The sequence below is a fragment of the Colletotrichum tamarilloi genome (genome assembly GCF_030869305.1).
Source record: "Colletotrichum tamarilloi strain Tom-12 chromosome Unknown Scaffold_21.1, whole genome shotgun sequence".
In the NCBI taxonomy this organism is placed as follows: domain Eukaryota; kingdom Fungi; phylum Ascomycota; class Sordariomycetes; order Glomerellales; family Glomerellaceae; genus Colletotrichum; species Colletotrichum tamarilloi.
The window spans coordinates 196,178-210,267 of NW_026849404.1; the positions used below are offsets into that span (position 1 = coordinate 196,178).

Here is a 14,090-nt window from a genome sequence, read left to right on the forward strand (position 1 = left end):
CCCTCTTACACTCTTCAGCGTATATTGACAGAGAGTACATGACATGGTGCCATGTATGTACATTGTTTAGGTACCCCATCCATTCCTCGTCTCTCCCTCGGTCCGTCGACCGTCGTTCACTTCAAATTCTCTGACGGTTTGAACACCCCTCCCCCCCCATCATCCGAGAAACCTTACTGTGAGAGTTTTGGCTGACGTGACGCAGAGTCGGGACAGTGAGAGAGGGAGCAACTCACACTCACTCTTCCTCTCTTCCTCTGTGCGTATGAGCGTGTGTCAATGTCTCGATGAGGAAGATGAATGTACCAGGGATCTCTAGGGGTCGCAACCGTCTCACAATGGTATTGATATTGATCCCTGCACGCCAGTTGGAGGCTCAAAGCGCGGCTCCGATGCACAGTCTTCTGCAGCACTAGACTCAATATGTCTACGTACGCAGTACTTGCTTCTCAACTGACAGAAAGCGTGTCAAGTCCCGTCCCGCAAGACAACTACTGCATAGTAGGAACAACTAGCCCCCAAGAGCCCAAGAGGGGCACGGAATAATGTGGCCCTCGTTAGTCACGTCTTAGTCTCACTCTTATTCCCTCCCCCCTCCCGCAAAGTCCCAGGGATCTAAAGACTGAAGCCCCAGTGCTTGCATGTCGGCAGGGTTGCTGCCAGCCCGTTTCAGACGTGGAGTGTTTGAGTTGATCTTCTTCAGACCAATGAAACCCTCAATCCTTCCTTCGTCCCACCTTTTCTCCCGCCCTTCCGGCCGCCAAACCGACCCCTCTCCAGGTTCATCCCTCACGACCCGCCAATGTCTCTTTCAAAGTTCCATCAGCCCTTTCTCTCTGTGTCTTGAGGCTCTCAGTCTCTCGATCCACTGCACGTCTCTAGACAATGGAACAGTTCGATCGAGAGCCTGGAGGCCCCCCAATTGTGTCTTGGCCCCAAGTGGAGAGCCCCAACTCAACTACTGGCGTCGCATTCAAATCCGAACATTGCAACGCAAAAGAGTCTATCGAACATATCCGTTCTCAATAAGGTAATCAGGGTTATCCGTATTGTCTCTCATTCCCCCAAAGGAGCCACCAGAAACCGGACTAAGTTACTAACGTTAATAATCCCTGACGACAACCGGGGGGAGAGGAAGAGCCTCCTCGTCCTCATCTGCTCTTCGCATCACCCACCGCTGCCCGACCTGACGTCGGAACACCCCCGTACACGGCGTCACCTGTCAAACTCGCCAACAGGCAAACTTCGGAAACTTGCATGATCCCCGCGTCGCAACCCATACCGACTCGTCTGTACTCCGTTACCACCCCGGCGATCGTACACTTTTCCCCCTCGGCAGGACTGCCAGACTGGTCACCTCCTCAACCCCAATCCAGCCATCTCTTACACCGACACGCCGTCAAGCGCGGGCAATCAGGGAGACCGTAGACAGGGGGAGGTTCAGGGCTTTGCACGCCTTGCACGATCTCCGTTCGGTAACCGGCCACGGAAGTTTTCTTTCTTCTTTCTGCAGGCTGCACTGGCAATCAGGCAAGACTCTTGCTACGGAGTACTTTGTTGCTATCCATAGAAATCTCCACATCCTTATTATGCCCTACCAGGCGACGAAAAAGAAACAGGGTTATCTTCAGCCTCCCCCGACGCGTTCGGTTGACTCGGCACGCTCCCCTGGTGCAGCTTGATTCTGCATAGAGAAAGAGGCCCGTCGTCTCCCCTACCCCCTTCGGCAGTCAAGACTTTCTAAAACGCAGCTGTCAAAACAATCCCGCGCCGGGGGTGTGCAAGGTAGGAGAAAGAAAGAAAAGGCAAGGCACCTTTCGGTCGCCCACCGAGAATCTTACGACACCCAAGGCATGGCCTCTCGTTCGGGCGGTGGGCGACCCGGATCCGAGGTCGGGCTCATTCCGCTAGTCAAAGTTGAAAATTCCTCTCCTTTCCTTGATCACGCCCATCCCGCCCAGGAGGAGGGCAGACACGTCATGTGGTAGCACTCCGTCCCATCTTTCTGGTGGTGCACTCTCCTAGACTCTCACTCGGTGGATGGGACGCCAATGTCAGAGATATACTGAACGGTAATAGTGCGACTATAGTGATCGAAGGTTGCACCGTCGATCGTCTCTTCTTGGTAGCCTCGCACTTCCTCGGTACCATCCACGTGAAGAAGCTACGTGGGATATCTAGAGCATAACGCGGTAAGAATGCCTATTCTAGCATGGCGCCGACATCATCGCGAGTCTCGACCAACTTTTTTTTTCTCAACATTTGGAAAATCAAGAAAAGGATATGCCGAGGTCCAGGAGCCTGCTTTATGGTTCATCTTTGCTTTTTGACGTTTCGAACGTATTCGGGTTTTTCATGTGCAGGACTACAGGTGTGTTCTCCTGCAGTTAGTTGATGCCGCGAGAGGACAATGTCAAAGCGGCGCGGGTTGGGAAACAAACGACGTACGAATCCGAACCCGCTCCACGTTTTATCGTGTCGGTATCTGTGTAAATGCTACTTCACACTTGAACGCTGCAAATAAGGTCGAACCGAAAGGCAGAGCATTTTGGGTCTTCGTTAATCATGTCAAAATCAAGCGAGCTTTGCGAAGATTGCGACTTTGTTTGATGATGCCATTGAAAACACCAAACAAAAATCTCGAGCTGTGCGGTGGCGGAGCAAGGCGAGAAACACCAAAAGTGACCCGTGTGTACCCCTTCAAGGAACACTTTCAAGGAATAACAATTAATTCCTGTAGTAAGCCAAGGTCCGGTTGGTGCCATGGTTCACTGGCTCGCGATACCTTTCAGATGCTTCGGTACAGTGCTGGAGATCTGTTCATCTCGCCCTTCTTCGTTCCCCGTCAACTTGACTTACACGGAATTAATCAACTGAATCTTATCACTGCGCAACTCCCGATCAGAAGAAAACGGGAAGGAGACCCACAACTCCATAGTCCCACAGCTCTATCTCCCGAAAGCTAGCTGACTGAGAGGATGCCGAGTTGATTACCACGTAAGGATACGGATATGCTTATCAGTCGCACCATCTCCTCGGCCAGCCTCAGTTGGGCGACAATCATCCATCTTTCCGTCATCACTCAAACTGCCGCCTGTGGCAATATAGAGACTTGAAAATGTAGAATGCCATCCTCTCTTAAACTCGAAACAACTGAACCCTTCAGCTCCTCCGTAAATAGAATCAACAGCACTACGGAAAGAGGAAACAAGAAACACCCATCAAAGAAAGGCCACCCCCGGCGGCCATGACGCCACCGGCCCCCGCCGACTCCCCGTTCAACCCCACAATCACCGCACCCGCGACCGAAGACTGCGGCGAACCACCGGCCAAGCGGAGAAAGGCACAGGCTTGTTCACGGTGTCGTCGGCGAAAGGTACGTGGCTATTTTATTCTTATTTCTTCTTCTTTCTTTTTTTTCTTTTCCTTCCGGGTTTTCACTTCACTGTGTGTAAGAGCCAGAGACATCCATTCTCTGGTACCCTAAAGCAGCACTGTCACCAATTTTGAAACAACCACTCCTTGCCCAAGTTGGGTTGACCCTTTGACCAAGATCATCACAACTTCAAACCCCACCATTCCCAAAAGAAGAGGAAACCTGGACAAGTGCAAAAAGGGGAAGGGGCTGACAATCTTTGTTTTTTTCCCCCCTCGACCAGCAAAAACGCGATGATCAGAGGCCCTGCGCCAACTGCGCCAGGTCGGGAGAGCGATGCAACGAGGCGGTGCTCCCGTCGTCCTATCAAACCCGGCCCCCGGACCCGGGTTCCCTCCGCTGTAAAGTTTCTCTCCTTCTCCCCTGCTCTTCCCCAGTTGCGAAGGAGGAAACAACTAGTTTCACGTTGTTGGCTGGTTCATAGACAGTAGTTTGCGACGGTTGATCTCTCTCTCTTCGCCGATCTAGATCTGCTCGCAACCCTCCTGGTCCAAACTTGTAATGTTATAGTGATGCTGCGGTATCACCTCCCCTTCTAGGAGTTCAAATCATCTTCTTCTTCACCATCCCGCGACGCACACACCCCTAGCAAGGCTGGGTGACATCGCGTTGTTGGAGGAGCGCATATCGCGTCTCGAAGAGACCGACGCTCGTCTTCAGGTGGTCGTCAATAATCGGAACAATCATGTCCAACACAGCTATGCGCAAGAGCCGTTGCTACCATCATCGTTGTCTCGCGCGCATGAAGCGTCTCATACACATCACCACGCAGACAAATACTATCACCACCGACGCAGAGTCTCATTCGCATCAGGGCCGGGAATCGGACCAGAAGCTTCTCTCTCAAGGAGCTCGCCCGCCATCGGCCTCTTGGCTACCTTTGCTCGCTCAGAGGAAGACAACCCACCACCACAAACACTATCTAATCCATCAGTCCACGATGGCGGCAACACAGCACGTAGGCACGACCAGGAGATCCCCCTCGACACCGCAACAGAAACCTCCCTCTTCGACGAGACCAAAGTCCACTGCCGCTACCCCTTCCTCCGCCTCGACGACTTCCGCAACCCAGCAAGCCGGCCGAGAGAAGCATGGGCATCCTACCTCACTAACATGATCTTCTCTATAGGCCTCCTCCTCGAGAAGACCTTCCCGTCATCATGTCCATCAGGAAAGCCTTTCCCCTCCTAGACAAAAATCACATGATTCAGCCCATGACGCCTCACTTCTTCCAGTCGAGCCTGACGGATCTCGAGGCGGAGAGATTCGATCTTGCTGCGCTCAGGTTTCCGGGCGACTTTGATCTGCTAGACGCTTAAAGTACAAGTCAAAGTATCTTGCGTAGAACTGAACCAAGCGCGTTATCATGGTGAGAGTCGAACATGAGTAGAGAGCCGACCTGAGAAGGCGTCAAGGAAGGGCACGACATGTTGGCCAAGACTGACGTCCAAGTCGCTGAGTAACTAACGCCGAAAGCCATGGATTCTGACTAGGGGGCAAGCACCACAAACTCAATTGAGTGCTTTCCTAAAGAAAGCTCGTTATCGGCTTTTAGCCAATCCGGTGGGGAACAGCTGCCAAAGCGAAGCAAATAAACTCGCGGGACGTACGTCACTGACGCCCCGGTGACGTGACACCGTCCCCGAAAATGCTCATCCGCGGGGTCCTTCTTTCCGCAACAAAACATGTACTTATTTCCATGGAAGGGAAGGTACGGATATACGTACAATTAAGTAGAGATCCACCTCGGCCAGTCCGCCCGCATCCGAATCAAGTCATCCACGGCCCTTAACGCCGTGCTTTTGATGGGGCCGAGCGGGGAAGCCATCCAGGTTGATTTCAAAGCCCCGCGGTCTCGTCTTCCGTACACCTAATGTGACCACTATTTGAATCGACTGTCTGCCTCTCCTTCACACGGACCTTTATACCTTTGGACTGGCATCATACCACATCACACTGCAAGACATCACGACGTATCCTGCCAGCCACACAGTCCTACGCATTCTCTAGATAAATCAACAATTATTAAAAACAGCCCAACATGAGCAAACACGTCCTCATCCTCGGCGGCCACGGCAAAGTCTCCCAGCACCTAACCCCAATCCTCCTCAAAAAGTCCTGGACCGTAACCTCCATAATCCGCACTCAAGACCAAGTCCCCGCCATCGAAAAGCTCGCTCCCTCGTCTTCGGGCAGCGGTAAACTCAACGTCCTCGTCCGCAGCATCGAAGACGTAACCTCCCAACAAAAAGCCCAAGCAATCCTAGACGAAGTCAAACCAGACACAATCTTCTGGTCCGCCGGCGCAGGCGGCAAAGGCGACCCCTCTCGCACCTTCACAATCGACCGCGACGCCGCCATCCACTTCATCAACGCCGCCGTCGCCACCCCGTCCATCAAGAAATTCATCCTCGTCTCCTACCTGAGCTCCCGCAAGACGAAACCCACCTGGTGGTCCGATAAAGCCTGGCAAGACGCACTCGACGGCAACAAGAAACTCTACAACTACTCTCTCGCCAAAATCGCCGCCGATGAGGCCCTCTGGCAAGAATCGAGAAAGAGGACAGATGGCTTTGCTGGTATTAGTCTGAGACCCGGTCTGCTGACCGAGGAACCGGCCGGCAAGATTGAGTTTGGAAAGACAAAGGAGGCGAAGGGCACCTCCAGCCGACAGACCGTCGCCGAGGTCGCCGCGCTTATTGCGGAGAATGACAGCTTCACGACATCGTGGGTAGACTTGCTGGATGGCGACGAAGACCCCAAGACAGCCGTCGACAGAGTTGCAAAGGAAAAGGTGGACGTCGCTGTGGGCGAGGAATTCTACAAGGCTTAAAAATCCATACCACGCTTTGGGAATTTTGTCATTAATAGTACTATCATAATACAGCGAATCTCGTTTCTCGTCATGTCATCAGAGCAATGTGCTTGAGCTCCCTATTACGATTTGTTAGCATCAGTCAGAAAACGCATCCAAGAGATCAGATGACTTACTCTTGCACCTGCTGTCCCACCTTCATGGGCGCATACGTAACCTCCTCGCCCTCGTCCCTGCCCAGGTTGAATTGCTCAGCCCTAACCTTTTGTGCCTGCTCCGACAGCTGAGGGATAGGAGTGAGATCGTGGTCCGATGACAAGTGCCAGAAGAACGTGGACGAGATGCGGACGAGCGGGCGATCGGGGAGCTCGGCTTTGCGGCGCTCGATCACGGCCAGTGTCTTTTCATTCACCACGACCTCGTGGAAGCCTGCCTTGATGAGCCCGCCCGTCAAGTGCTCCAACTGCTTTCCGGCTTGGACGAGCAAGTAGTTGCCCTCAGGAATCTTGACGGCAATCTTCTTTCCCGTGTTGCGCGCCCAGATGTGCAGGCCTGGATACCGAGAACGCCCGTGAATGGTCAGGAAGTTCAGGTCTGTGTGGAAACCGGCGAGAATGGTGTCCTGCTTGCCGTATTTGACCAAGTCAGAAGCCGTTGGTGCGAGAAGGTGAGGCCCGTACTTGCCAGCAGAGCTGAAAGCATCGGCAGGGAGACCCAAACCGACCGCCGCCATCTCTGCCAGGCCCGTAACGGCTTGCTTCATTGAGGTTCCCCACTTGTCCATGGCAGGAGGCCAACGCTCACGGATGTGCGGAGCTTCGGGGACGACATTGGGGGCGTTGAGCCCGGGGAACTCGGTCTCGTACGGGGGGTTCTCAGCCATGCGCCAGAAGAAACGGCACTTTGGGTCGGGGTCGTGTGCTGTGATATCGAGAGGGCGCTCGGTTTCCGCCAGGCGCTCGATGACCTTCAGGCAGGGCTCGTCTACTGCACATTTGGGCTTTTCTGTATCCTCAAGAGTGACACCGATTTGGTAGCTTAGCTCCGGACGCTCATCCTTCTTGAGCTCTTCAGTCGGCTGGGCAAAGTAGTCCTCAAGCAAGTCGAGGAAAGTAGTGTTGTCTGATTCGGCGACTCGTGAGTCGTGCAGCACGAGCGCGCCATAGGTGATGAGGGCAGTCGCGGCCTTTTGGCACTCATCGCGGACTGCAGCGGAGTCGCGGGGCTCGTTGAGGAAAACGTCGAGATCGATTATGGGAAGATCCATGGGGAGGTCCTGTGCGGCGGCCATCGCGGGCAAGTGGATGCGCGGGGTCTCTTGAAGTTGAAAACTTGGGAATCGCTTCGTTGATGATTTGAGAAGCCGACTGTGGCTGGGATATAATAAGCAAACAATATGTATCGCTGATGACTGCGGCCAGAATTCGCAAACGAGGAGCGGAAATCGCTGGGTTTTGTCTTGTGTCGCTATGCATGTGAGATGGTCGAGATGCGCGCGTGGTGGGGGGTTCAGATGGCTCAAATGGTCGCATGGCCCACCCGGGCGCCTGACCGGAACAGGCAGCTCACTGCCGACCCAGCCCGTTAAAGATGGTTCCTGCGCTATGGTGTTGAGCACATCGTGAATGCCAACCAATCCCGTCCTTTCATCGGGGCTCTCCGGGTCGTGTCTACGGAGGCCCATCCGGCGCACCGAGACCCCTACTCCATGCTGATTTCCTTTCAGGCTGCTACCATTGGAGGATCTCTCCCGTTGAAAGTATTTGGTTGCAGATCTGGAAGACTCGATGGGCTGACTCGGCGTAGCGTGGAGTGCGGAGAATCTGAACCAGTTTTCAATGTCCGTTGATTTCCGCCGGCCATCGCCGGTCCACGCCGATAACCACTGGTCAGCAGCGTCGCTGCTCTTATGCCTGGAATTATACAATTTGATTCGAACATTAACCCAGATCTTGCGTCTCTTGGTTATTGAACAGCCGAACAATCTGTCCCCGGAGCAGTCCGGTTAGTTGTGCGAGTCAAATAATGAGACCACGCTCAGTCTTCCTTAGAGTCTTCCGCATCTTGAGGAACTTTACGCGGCCATTCGGGGCAAATGTCGATTTCCTCTCGCGGGAACCACAGTTCCAAGAACAGGTATAGCAAGTAGTCAACAATGACACAGAGGCAAAAGAGCTTGCCAGCCCAGATACCACAGCCGTAGTATCGCTTGAGTCGGTCGATGAGGGCGAAAGACCGCACTCTACTATTGCCGAATGTCGAGGAATTGGCAGCGTCATAGCCATAGAATTCGGCTTCGCTGAGCTCGCCCGTGATTCCCTGGTACACGCGCTCGGTGCGTTCAGCAACATTTGTCCATGAGTACATCTTCTGGACTTGCTCATGGAAACGTTCCGTTCGAATCTTGTTTGCTCGGAGTGCAGCAATAGCCCTCCCCGTCGCAGCAACCAGGTCGTCTTCTTCTGGCTTGGCGAAGACAGTCATGTGCGACGGGAGGACCTCAGGAATACCACCAACCTGAGTGCATACCACGTACAGCCCGCAACTGGCTGCTTCTACAATCACAGTACCAAAGGCTTCCGTCAAACTAGGATGGAGGTAAATATGGCCCCGAACCATGACGTCGCGTACTTCTTCATGCCTGATAGGTCCCAGCATTTCTACCCGATCTTGTAAGACGTTTTGTTCAATCATTTGTTCGAGGTCAATGGCCTTGGGTCCTGAGCCTGCAATGATGAACCTCGTGTTCGGGTGGTTCTCGAGGATGCGAGGGATCGCAGCCGTTAGGAGATCCGTTCCCTTGTTATAGAAGAGACGAGATATCACGACGATTGTGACTACATCGTTCGGTCCCAGGTGATGTGCGGGAGGTGGATTTTGGCCAAATGCATTATTGGCGTCGGTTGGGGGATAATCGAGTGGACGGAAGTTCTCAGACACGACGGCGTTAGGTATGACTGAAACCATGAGGGGATCTAGAGATGCTCGGAGGACGGTATTTTCCTTGCTACAATTCCAGTCAGTTATGCCTGTCCGAGGGCTAGGCCGCGGCGCGACGTACCAGGTATGGCTGACACAAATAACGTGGTCCACGTCACTCAGGGAAAACTTGAGAATCTTGTTTGTCAAGATACTGCTAGCATCGGCGAATCCAAAAAGCGAATGGTCCGTAAAGACGGTCCGGAGACCCATGGTCCTCGCATGCAGAATAGCTTCATGGCAAAAGGTGCTCAAACTCGCATGGCCGTGGACGATTTCGATCTGTTCTCGAATGAGGATGTTGCGAATGATGGGAAAGGCTGAAAAGACGGTTGGGAAACTAGCCGATCGGAATACGACGAGGAAGGGGATGTGGTAGACTCGCAGGCCGTTTGTCAGGTTTCGAATACCGGTGCGACCCTTATAAGCGTGGGTAATGATAATGACTTTGTGGCCTCGATCGATGAGCTTCGTGGATAGCTGGTAAATGTGACTTTCGACTCCTCCTGGCTGTGGGAAGAAGAAGTCGCTAGCCATAGCGATATTGTATGTTCGAGCCATGTTGTCTATATGCTCGGCGCGAGCGGTGGTCACCTAGAAGAACGATGATGGAGCATTGCAGGTTGTCAAGCGTAAACTCGCGGGACAAGATATGTAGTTGCAAATGGAAAAGGACGGAGAGGTGTGTTCCTCAAGATCCTGTTTAGCTAGGTAGGTACCTTGCGCAACCACCTGGAAGGTACGCGACTGGAGCTAAGGGGGGAGCTGCGGCATGGTGGTCCGATAAGAAAGAAATGGTAAGCGGTGGAGCCTGGCAGAACTACGATAAGGAAGTTCATCCAACTTTTTTTTGGGACGGTGCGACAGGTGCCCCTCCAATATCTGTATGTCAAGCCTCGCTGCGAAAAGAAAGAGGTTTGCGCAACGTCTGCAGAAACTCTACAAGGTTTGCGAGAGCCCAATTGACACCATGTACGCTCGTTACGTCCCATCCAAAAAGAAGGAGGCTCAGGCGCCTGTCGAAGCTTCGGCGCCGCCTCCTCTCCCGGCTCCAGAACCATCCGCGATACCAGCTAGCGAGCCAGTCGTGACCGAAGGTACCACCGCGGCCGTTCCGTATGCACGATTCGTACCGTCCAAGAAACCTCGCACCTCAATTTTGAGTGCAGCACCGACAGAACCTGACGTCCTGTCCCCGGCGACGAAGCGCAAACATGAAGAGCCGCTCGAGGCCGTAGATACCCCCGTCAAGAAGAAGAAGTCAAGAAAGTCGGAAACTGGTGCTGCATTAAACGAAGAAGAGACGTCACCAAAAAAGTCTGAGAAATCGGAGTCAAAAGACACCAAGTCGGAAAAGAAGCAAAATAAGAAGCGCGAATCTGAGGTCGAGGCTCCAGAAGTAGAGGATGCCAAGGAAAAGAAGGATAGGAAAAAGAAGAAGAAAGACCGCGAACAGGACGAGGACGCAGAAGATGACGCTGTCGACAGACGACACAAGGACGTCCTGGCTAAGGCTACAAAGTACTTGAAAAAGTCAGCAGAACTGATCGCCAAGAATGAAGCCGCGGACAAGATGGACGTGGACGAGGAAGAGGAGAAGGAAGAAGAATACGACTTGGTGCCCCTTCCACAACCCGAACCGACCGCCCTCGATAACTCGAAACCATCTTACGAGACGCTGCCACCATGGCTCGCCGCCCCGATCCGCGTAGCTCCCGACACACGGACACCCTTTGCAGATATTGGTATCAACCCGAAAGCAGCACAGATTCTCGAGTCAAAGGGGTTCAAGGACGCTTTTGCTGTTCAGACGGCCGCTCTTCCCTTGCTTCTGCCGTCTTGCAAGCATCGCCAGGGGGATGTCCTCGTTGCCGCAGCCACTGGTTCCGGTAAGACCCTGGCATACGCTTTGCCCATTGTGCGCGACATCAGCCAAGGCGCCGTGACGAGGCTGCGGGCTCTGGTCGTTTTGCCGACGCGTGAGTTGGTCAAGCAGGCCCAGGAGGTATTTGAGCTTTGCGCCAGCGCATTCGATGGCCGAGAGCAGAAGAGAGTGCGCATCGGCATTTCCATTGGTAGTCAGCAGTTGAAGCATGAGCAAGCCAGTCTCATCGAAAAGAGGGAGAGGTACGACCCTGAAGCGTATCGTGTCGCACACCAAAGGGAATTGGAGGCATGGAAGGATGTTGAAGACACCGCAGCAGAAGATGGAGATGCAGCAGTAACTAAGCCGATCGCCGGGTCTCTTCCGGATCACATTGTCGACTACACATCCAAGGTCGACGTCCTAATCTGCACCCCCGGAAGGCTCGTCGAGCACATCAACCTGACCCCCGGCTTCTCACTAGACTATGTGCGCTGGATGGTTGTCGACGAAGCCGACAAGCTCCTCGCTCAGAGTTTCCAGGGCTGGCTGGATACCGTCATGCCCAAGCTCAGCACCAACAAATTCAGCGCTCGCGACTTCCCCGACTCAAATCTGAGCGGCGTGCGCAAAGTCGTCCTCAGTGCCACTCTGACGCGAGACCTTAGCTTGCTGAGTGGGCTACAACTCCGTAGGCCGCAGCTCATCGTCTTGGAAGGCAAACAAGCCGACAGCACGACATCTATTGCCGAGCATACCCTGCCCACTCTGCTCAAGGAATCGGCCATCAGAGTACACGACGCAAACCTCAAGCCGCTCTACCTCATCGACCTCCTTCTCGACGGCCACCTCATGTCCGAGACCACGTCCAAGACGGCTTCCGAGTCGCCCGCGGAAGACAACGCCATATCTTCATCAGACGATTCCTCAGACTCCGATTCCTCCTCAGACTCAGATTCCGACTCGGACTCAGACAGCTCCTCAGACGCCAGCTCAACAGCTGCCGCTGCCACCACATCCAAATCTTCCACAAAACCCTTCACAACAACAGCCCTCATCTTCACCAAATCAAACGAATCCGCCCTCCGCCTCTCCCGCCTCATCTCTCTCCTCCACCCCTCTCTGGCCCCGTCCATCGCAACCCTCACCTCAACCCAAAAGACCTCGGACCGCCGCCGCGCCCTCCGCGCCTTCGCCGCCCGCCGCCTCCGCCTCCTCGTCGCCTCCGACCTCGTCGCCCGCGGTATCGATCTTCCCCTCCTCGACAACGTCATCAACTACGACCTACCCGCCAGCGCCGCCGGCTACGTCCATCGCGTTGGCCGTACCGCGCGTGCTGGCCGCGCCGGCGCCGCCTGGACGCTGGTTGAAGACGGCGAGAGTGGTTGGTTCTGGGGTAAAATTGCCAAGCCGAGCAGCGGGATCCGTCGCGCGGAGAAGGTTGATCGTCTGCGTATCGGAGACCCCGACAGCGGCGGGTTCGAGGAGGAGAGAGTGCAGAAGTATGAGGAGGCGTTGGAGAAGTTGGGCAAGGAGGCCGGTGAAGCCAGGAGGCAAAGATAGTGTTGGATATAGCGGAGTCCCGTATAATAATACCATTTCAGAGCATGTGTTCCCTAAGATGCATCTCCTTTCGTCATTTACACTTGGGCCTGCTCACCAAAGGTCATGACGTGTGTATTCACAATTGGGAAAGCTTGGCACAACTTCTCGCCCCAACATACTCTGAGACAAAGCTGTCAAGCTAAAGGCTAGACCACTAAGATGGTGGGGCTTTCTTGATCGTGTTCATTACTTTATTGATTGGGCTATCACCACTTAGACTCATCCTTGCCATGTAAGCTACCAACACCATTACGAGCTGTTGTCACCTGGAAGGGCCGCGAACTCAGCCAGGTGCGCGGCTCACGAGGTGATGGCGCCCATCGACATGATTGATCCATTATTATGGGCTTTGCAGGTAGGGAAGCTGAATAGGTAGAAACAAAAACAAAGAATAGTACTATCGAGACAACAGGAGTGTCCACTGATACCGCGGTCTTTCTATTGTGTGAAGCGTACCGAGAACTGCTTGAGTAATAGTAAAGCTACCAACGCAGACATTAAGTGCACTTGCCAAGGAACCAGCTCCCTGTCAACCACGTCAGTACAAGTACTATGAGGTACTACCAGCCAACCTCGAACTCGAGGAAAGAATTACTTGAAAACATACCTTGGTAAGAGACACACTTCAAACCGTTGTTGCACACAGTTCCGGAGTAGTTGACATTGCACCAATCTAGACCACAGTAAAGTCGGCATTAGCAACTCTCTCACTTAACGGAGACACCCTTCCTTCCTCTAGGGACATGAAACCTCATCCGAGGCGAAGACGTCTACTAACCTCCCTTGCGGCGCTGGCCCCAGCAAACGTACTCAGACGAGCCGGTGTGAGGCATGCAGTAGCCACTGAGGCACTCAATGTTGAGTTGGCACTTTGCCCCGTCGCCGCTCAGAGCAAAAGCGGTGCCGGCCATCTGGGCGACGAAGAAGAGGGACGAGGACAGCTTCATGGTATATTGACTGGAATAAGGTTCTGACAGAATAGCAAATGGATATGGAAGGGGATTCAGGTACGAGCTGTTGCCGGTGGGATAGTTCGCTCTCTACTTGGTTATATAGCAAGCTGTGCATCCCCCTATCTCCTCCATTCTTTCCGTACTTTCTGCGTGGCCTAGGCTCCTGTGGTCTACAAATTGTCGCCCTAGTCACAGTCCCCATTTTCTTTTACGAGGACATACGGATACGGTTTTGCGTTCATGATACAAGGATGTGCAGTGACGCCCTCCGTCCTGGCAGGCGGTGTTGTGGAGTTTGTTCTCATGATATCTGTTTACTCGGTAAGGGCAGGCGACTCATGTTAGTAGTGAAGTTGTTGTTCCTTACCCTCATTTGAGCCAAGCAGGTCCACTAGATGATTAAAGAGTGTTCTATTATACTTTGAGGCTAGCAGTCGT

The 14,090-nt window shown here is 53.6% G+C and overlaps 6 protein-coding genes across 6 annotated transcripts; 3 read left to right on the top strand and 3 right to left on the bottom strand.

Moving 5' to 3' along the window:
- Positions 1 to 3,247: 3,247 nt before the first annotated feature.
- Positions 3,248 to 4,627, top strand: CTAM01_07065 (uncharacterized protein; the record flags this gene model as incomplete). The annotated part of the gene is made up of 3 exons (XM_060523090.1): positions 3,248 to 3,376; positions 3,660 to 3,777; positions 4,026 to 4,627. The coding sequence occupies 3 exons, from the start codon at positions 3,248 to 3,250 to the stop codon at positions 4,625 to 4,627; spliced, it is 849 nt and encodes a 282-aa protein (XP_060382221.1).
- Positions 4,628 to 5,477: 850 nt separating this feature from the next.
- Positions 5,478 to 6,269, top strand: CTAM01_07066 (NAD dependent epimerase/dehydratase; the record flags this gene model as incomplete). The annotated part of the gene is made up of 1 exon (XM_060523091.1): positions 5,478 to 6,269. One exon carries the CDS (start codon positions 5,478 to 5,480, stop codon positions 6,267 to 6,269), a length of 792 nt encoding a protein of 263 aa, XP_060382222.1.
- A 70-nt stretch (positions 6,270 to 6,339) lies between these two features.
- Positions 6,340 to 7,542, bottom strand: CTAM01_07067 (uncharacterized protein; the record flags this gene model as incomplete). The annotated part of the gene is made up of 2 exons (XM_060523092.1): positions 6,340 to 6,370; positions 6,428 to 7,542. 2 exons carry the CDS (start codon positions 7,540 to 7,542, stop codon positions 6,340 to 6,342), a joined length of 1,146 nt encoding a protein of 381 aa, XP_060382223.1.
- A 746-nt stretch (positions 7,543 to 8,288) lies between these two features.
- Positions 8,289 to 9,791, bottom strand: CTAM01_07068 (uncharacterized protein; the record flags this gene model as incomplete). Its single annotated transcript, XM_060523093.1, has 1 exon — positions 8,289 to 9,791. One exon carries the CDS (start codon positions 9,789 to 9,791, stop codon positions 8,289 to 8,291), a length of 1,503 nt encoding a protein of 500 aa, XP_060382224.1.
- A 409-nt stretch (positions 9,792 to 10,200) lies between these two features.
- On the top strand, positions 10,201 to 12,657 carry CTAM01_07069 (DEAD/DEAH box helicase; the record flags this gene model as incomplete). The annotated part of the gene is made up of 1 exon (XM_060523094.1): positions 10,201 to 12,657. The coding sequence occupies one exon, from the start codon at positions 10,201 to 10,203 to the stop codon at positions 12,655 to 12,657; it is 2,457 nt and encodes an 818-aa protein (XP_060382225.1).
- Positions 12,658 to 13,196: 539 nt separating this feature from the next.
- CTAM01_07070 (uncharacterized protein) lies at positions 13,197 to 13,646 on the bottom strand (the record flags this gene model as incomplete). The annotated part of the gene is made up of 3 exons (XM_060523095.1): positions 13,197 to 13,225; positions 13,307 to 13,372; positions 13,478 to 13,646. 3 exons carry the CDS (start codon positions 13,644 to 13,646, stop codon positions 13,197 to 13,199), a joined length of 264 nt encoding a protein of 87 aa, XP_060382226.1.
- Between the last annotated feature and the right edge of the window lie 444 nt (positions 13,647 to 14,090).